General features: G+C 43.5%; 1 protein-coding gene across 13 annotated transcripts in view; it reads left to right on the top strand.

The window, feature by feature from the left end:
- The first annotated feature begins 3,779 nt into the window (after positions 1–3,779).
- The window catches only part of LOC147020464 (ryanodine receptor 2-like), a 372,265-nt gene continuing 370,565 nt past the window's right edge, over positions 3,780–5,479 (top strand). For all 13 annotated transcript variants that reach the window (XM_085895797.1, XM_085895798.1, XM_085895792.1 and 10 more), the window contains exon 1: positions 3,780–3,966. In XM_085895797.1, coding sequence (XP_085751923.1) covers positions 3,919–3,966 — 48 coding nt within the window. In that variant the 5' untranslated portion in view covers positions 3,780–3,918. The remainder of the gene's footprint in view (positions 3,967–5,479) is intronic.

Below are 5,479 nucleotides of genomic sequence, written 5' to 3'. Positions count from 1 at the left end.
CCACCAGCCAAGCTGCCAGATACAACAAGAAGAAGAAGAATCAGAAGAAGTGTCTGTTGGCTTCAACCTTTTGGAAAAGAAAGAGAGATAGTTCCATTGTTTCTTCCACCTGATGTTGAAGTATTGCTTCATCTGATATGTTCATCATGATACACAGTGGTTTATCCAGCTTGGGTGGACCAAGCATTTTCGCCTCTGCTCGAGTGGACTTCACTGTGGTAAAAGCTGCAGCACATTTGTTGGTCCAAACCATGGACCTGTTTGGCTTCTTTTCTTTCTGTGTGAGGAGGTTACTTCGTGAATAAAGGGTGTCTACACAGTTCAGGACAAGTATCCTCTGAAAATTTACCATGCCAAAAAGCTTTTGTAGCTTATGCACTGACGTAAGATGTTTTGATTGCCTTAACCTCGTCGGACAGTTGGCGGATGCCATTTTCGTTGATTATGTGCCCCAAAAACTGTAATGAGGCACCCCAAATTGTTACTTGGTCGGGTTGATGACGATGCCATACTGCAATAAGTGAGGCAACAAGAACTGTAAATGCTGTTCATGCTTCGAACATCTCACTGTCTATGAGCAGATTGTCAATGTCGGCGTAGATGAAAGGACAATCCCGGATGACTTAATCGCTGAAACACAGGAAAATTTGTGCAGCATTATGTAGCCCAAAAGGCATGTGCACAAACTTGAACAGGCCAAAAGGAGTTGTAATGGCTGACTTATGTATATCAGCTGGCTCTACAGGAATCTGGTGATATGCTTTGACCAAGTTGAGCTTGAAGAAACCTGCTTTTACGGTAGCTGGGAAGTAAAATCCTGTAGGTGTGGTATGGGGTACCAGTCTGGTACTGCGTTCCAGTTTAGTGCTCGGTAGTCACCACAGGGCATCCAGTCACCAGGCGTTTTCTTCTTGACCATCTGAAAGGTTGAGGACCAGTTGCTGCTTTAAGGTCGAATGCTACCCACCTCAAGCATGTGGTCAAACTCTACTTTTGCTAGGGTGCAACGATCGGGAGCCAGTCAACGTGGTCGAGCTGCGACTAGAGGCTACGTGTGTCAATCTGATGAGTAGTTGAGTGTTTGACTGCCACTTCGCTGTAGGTGGGTCGAGCTATCTCTGGGTACTGTCAAAGGATGGCGTTAAAATGGGAAATATCAAGCTCGATTAACATTTGCCTGACAGATGACACTCTTGACACAAAGATTAGTGGTAGAATTAACGAGCTGTTAATTTTTGACATCCACCAGCAAACCAAAGTGTCTAGGAAATCAGCTCCAAAGATAGGAGTGGATAGCTCGGCTATGATGAAAATCCACCGATACACATGTCTCAGGCCAAGGAAATGGAAGACTGGTTTACAGAGCTTGGATAGTAAATGCAGTCGGTTTACATTTGTCCATAATCGCTGGGGGTAAAACACTGACCTCAGCTCCAGTGAGAATTAAGCAATGGGTGCCGGTGTTCCTATCTTTGATTTAAAAAAAACAAGCGACTTGGTTGTTGGTCGCAAGACTCGACTCATCGCTGCTAGTCGCTGGTCATTTCTCGACTGAAACTAGGTGAGCCACCAAAATTGTAGGGCTGACCACATTTGTAGGTGATCTTCTCAAACCGCAATTGATAACAACACTCTCCTGTAGCATGTTGCTGTATGCCAAGACTACGCGATTGTAGTATCTGCCCTTGGTTGTTGTTTCAGCTCCAACTACGACCACACTCCTCTATAAGATGACATGTAAGGGCCTACACCTCATCAATTAACAGGCCACTTGGGTTTGTAGTCGTTACATATCAGGCATAGTTGGGGCAGCCATAGCATCACCTGACTGGGATGCGATTGCACTGATGGAGGATATATCTGTGGTTGTGACATCGACGCTCTTGAGTTGCTGGATGTCAACTGAATCACTGGTTGAAACCAGGATGTTCTGAGCATCGGTTGGCAATCGTTGGAGAAACAGCTGCTTCAGTATATTTTTTGTGGATTATTCTTACCCAATAGTTATCACATCCTTTGTAGCTGAATTTTTGAAGGCTTAGTCCCCAGCTCCTCCGTCGTAAAAAGTTGAGGCAAGCGCTTTTGTTCTGAAGCAGACGAGCTCTGTCTTGAGAGAGTCATAAGACCTTTCCGTGGGTGGCTAAATGAGAAGGTCCCTCACTCTGGCTGAAAAGAAGCCACAACATGTGTGAATTTTGTCTCTTCCACCTTGATGCCTCGGGTTAGAAACTGGGCCTCAATTTGAGTGAACCAAATGGTAGGGTGGTTTTGGCCAAAAAGAAGGTAGTTTCAGGCTAACAGCTTTGAAGGGAGGCACAGCAAAATGAGGACCATCATTTGTTAATGGGGTCACCAATTGTAGGGGAAGTTGTGGTTCAGTGGTGGGAAGCTTAATTAGAACTAGAGAGTTCATAGAACATGCTACCTCATGCAGTGGTCTAGTATATATACTTCAATTTTAATGAAATAATGATTTTAAAGATCGTTTTAAAAAAAAAATCTGGAAGTTTAGCACAACTGAAGCAGTCTTGTAAACCACTATTATACACTGTAATAAGACGACGTTGAGTCATGGTTTAAGAGATGCACCATGGAACGCAGCATCAATCAGCATCGTACACAGCCATATCGGCGGCCTTTTCTTCACCCCGACACTGCACCCTCTCACATGCCACGCTCACTTCCCAGGGGGTGTGCTTGATGGCTCCTATTACATACATCACCCGAAATAACTTATCCAAGTACTGCAAAACTGGAGGTTCTTGGAAGAATTATGAAAGTGACTTGTGTTCTACAGTGCTCAAGTATATAATTATATTTTAAATAAAGGTTTTAAGAGGTTTAAAGGCATGTAAATAAATTAATTAAGGATTTTACTCAGTGTCTGTTACACCACCCTATCGAACACGTTACATTAGTTCTTCGTGCCTGTTGTTTGTGTCCTTTATAATGTCGTTAAAACCAGTAAGTTTCCTGTTTGCAATGATTTTGAATTTTGTTTGACCGCCAGACAGGCAGATGGAGTAAAAATATTATTGTATCTCAATCCTTTCTTCACATGTGCGATCAGGACGAATTTAGAGCCAAAGAATGGTAAATCAACAAACTTGTCTTCCCTGTTCATGTTCAAAATACAGTATAACATTCAATTTAAATAAGTTGTTCCTCGATCATAAAGTGATCAGCCAGACAGACAGAAGTACGAACAGGCATGAACCAATTGCTTAACCCCACTTTTTGCTTCGTGTGTGTGAGGGATAAATATTCACTCACAGGAATGTCGAATTATGACAAGGCCCATACCTCGTCAGAGCGAGGTAGTTTTAGGTTGTTGCTCGATATGCAAAATGGCACTCCCACCCCTACTTCTGAAAAAGGTACAAATCCAGTATGTTCTCTTTTCACGTTTTGAACGATAATAAATAACAATTGATTCGTTCCGAACACACAGCTCTCTCGTCTTTCCCAATTTGATATTTTCTAAGGCCTTTCGATTCGCTCAAAGGACGATGCGGGGTTCTCGACCACCCGATAGGATACCCTTGGCTTTCGTGAAAAGAATCACACAAACTTGACCTCGTGATGTAACAATCAGGACTTGGACGTGAATCCAGAGCTTTGAAAACTCGTTCACGATAATATGACTCCCAGATCAGTGTTTCACACGTCCACCTACCCTATCTGACCTGCCAGTTTTAGATCATAACCACCCCTACTGCCCCTCCCCATTTGCTTCTCCCCCCCCACCCGTTGCTCTATCGTACACCTGTCCTTTTCGGAAGCTTCCCTTCCACCGGTGTACTGTGTGGGATCGGCAGTGGCCCGTTTGCAGCCACTGGTCCCACCAAAGTGGACCTGACGCAGGGTTGCGGTTGAGGTGCTGCCTGGGTGCAGGAGTGTAAACGGCGAGGATCCACCATGGCAGAAGCTGGAGAAGGAGAAGATGAGATTCAGTTCTTGAGGACGGTAAGAGGATACCAGATTAAGTTGTTATAAAGATGTTTCAGAGGTCTAACCTGTTCGAAATCAGACATGTCAAGCAGTTTGAAGTCTGTTCTCGTTTCAAAATTTGATTGTAATGCCATTCTCACTCATGGGGATTGGGTCAGTGCAGGAACTTAGGGTCTATTGTTTGCTCACTTTTCTCTTTATTACCCTCCATGTTTGCCTTTGTAAATGACTCGATTAATGGATGCATGGTTGTTCAAGAAAGCAAGAACAAGGCGAGACGTTGACTGATGGACATCACATTAGAACCATATACTCGTGTGGGTTGACCCTATGCTGGTCTTCAACAGTCATCATGACAAGGTCGTGAGGAACTGAACGCACCATCTGATCAGTTGATGCAGTGGCAGATGACTCTTGGAAACTCAACTCCAAGGTCTTCAATTCACTCCTCTTGGCATTTCCAAAATCAAGTCACCAAATATGCTGTCTGACTCCATCTTCAAGCATTTTCAGTCTGCATCCAGTAAAGCGTAAGATCATTGCACCACTAGACCCGATTGCAAAACGAACTTGGTATTTCATTTGGACTATTCGCCTCCTTGCCTTCATCCCTGAATCTTTCTCCCATGATGCGCAGTTCTATCTTGAGCAGCAGTTCTTGCGTGCTGGCCGCTTTAGCCACCTGTTCTTGCCCATAACACTCTAACTTTATTTGCGACCGACAAGCGGGCTGGGCAGCTAGTATTACAGACATCACTGAGCCAGAATCTTGCCATCGCCACTGTTGCTGATGCTCGTACGATAAAATATATTTTCTAGAGCCAAGTAAGACCAGGAAGGTCGAATGTTCAGGCACCACTAAATCGGTGATGAAGTGTGTGGACATGTGTAGTCCAGGATGGACAGGTTGGGGATGGAAAGATCGTTTTGTTCAGTTCGACAGCAGCATCTTGGTAATTAGTATTTGGCTTTATGAAGTGAGAGTAGGATGTGGGTGCAGATGCTGAGACCTCGCAAGATGGCACATGGTCCAGTGATATTGTGCACCCCCTCTCACCCCACATTCCCAAACGATCCAGGAAGAGGAAGAATATAAAGAGGAGGATGACAATTATTAAGATTTAAAGTTTTTATTTATTTATTTAATAATTCATCACCATGAGTCATGACAGACTGATGATTATGACAGCACACTCACGATGTTGGATGGTTCCACCTGTACCATTAATTACTTTAGATGGAAATGCTTTTCCAATCAGGTGACAGAAGAGATAATTCAAATGGTTGGAGGGATTTAACAAAAATTTTCCTCACAATGATATAAGGCTTAAGGAGGAATCTGAACATATATGACATGAAGGACAAGGACATGAGGAGACAGTGTAATTTACATGAATTACAAGATTATTAGACAATGGATAAATGGATTTATTAAAGGGATTTGAAACTGGGAACCCAGCTTAGGGCTCAGATTGAAACTCCAAAGAGACTAACTCAACTTTGCAAAACAAGTAACAGCCCAAATAAA

This window comes from Eptatretus burgeri, chromosome 9 (assembly GCF_056783735.1).
Source record: "Eptatretus burgeri isolate ZD-2024b chromosome 9, Ebu_testis_v1, whole genome shotgun sequence".
In the NCBI taxonomy this organism is placed as follows: Eukaryota; Metazoa; Chordata; class Myxini; order Myxiniformes; family Myxinidae; genus Eptatretus; species Eptatretus burgeri.
Note: the sequence above shows the minus strand (reverse complement) of the source record. Positions and strands in the feature narration are given on the sequence as shown.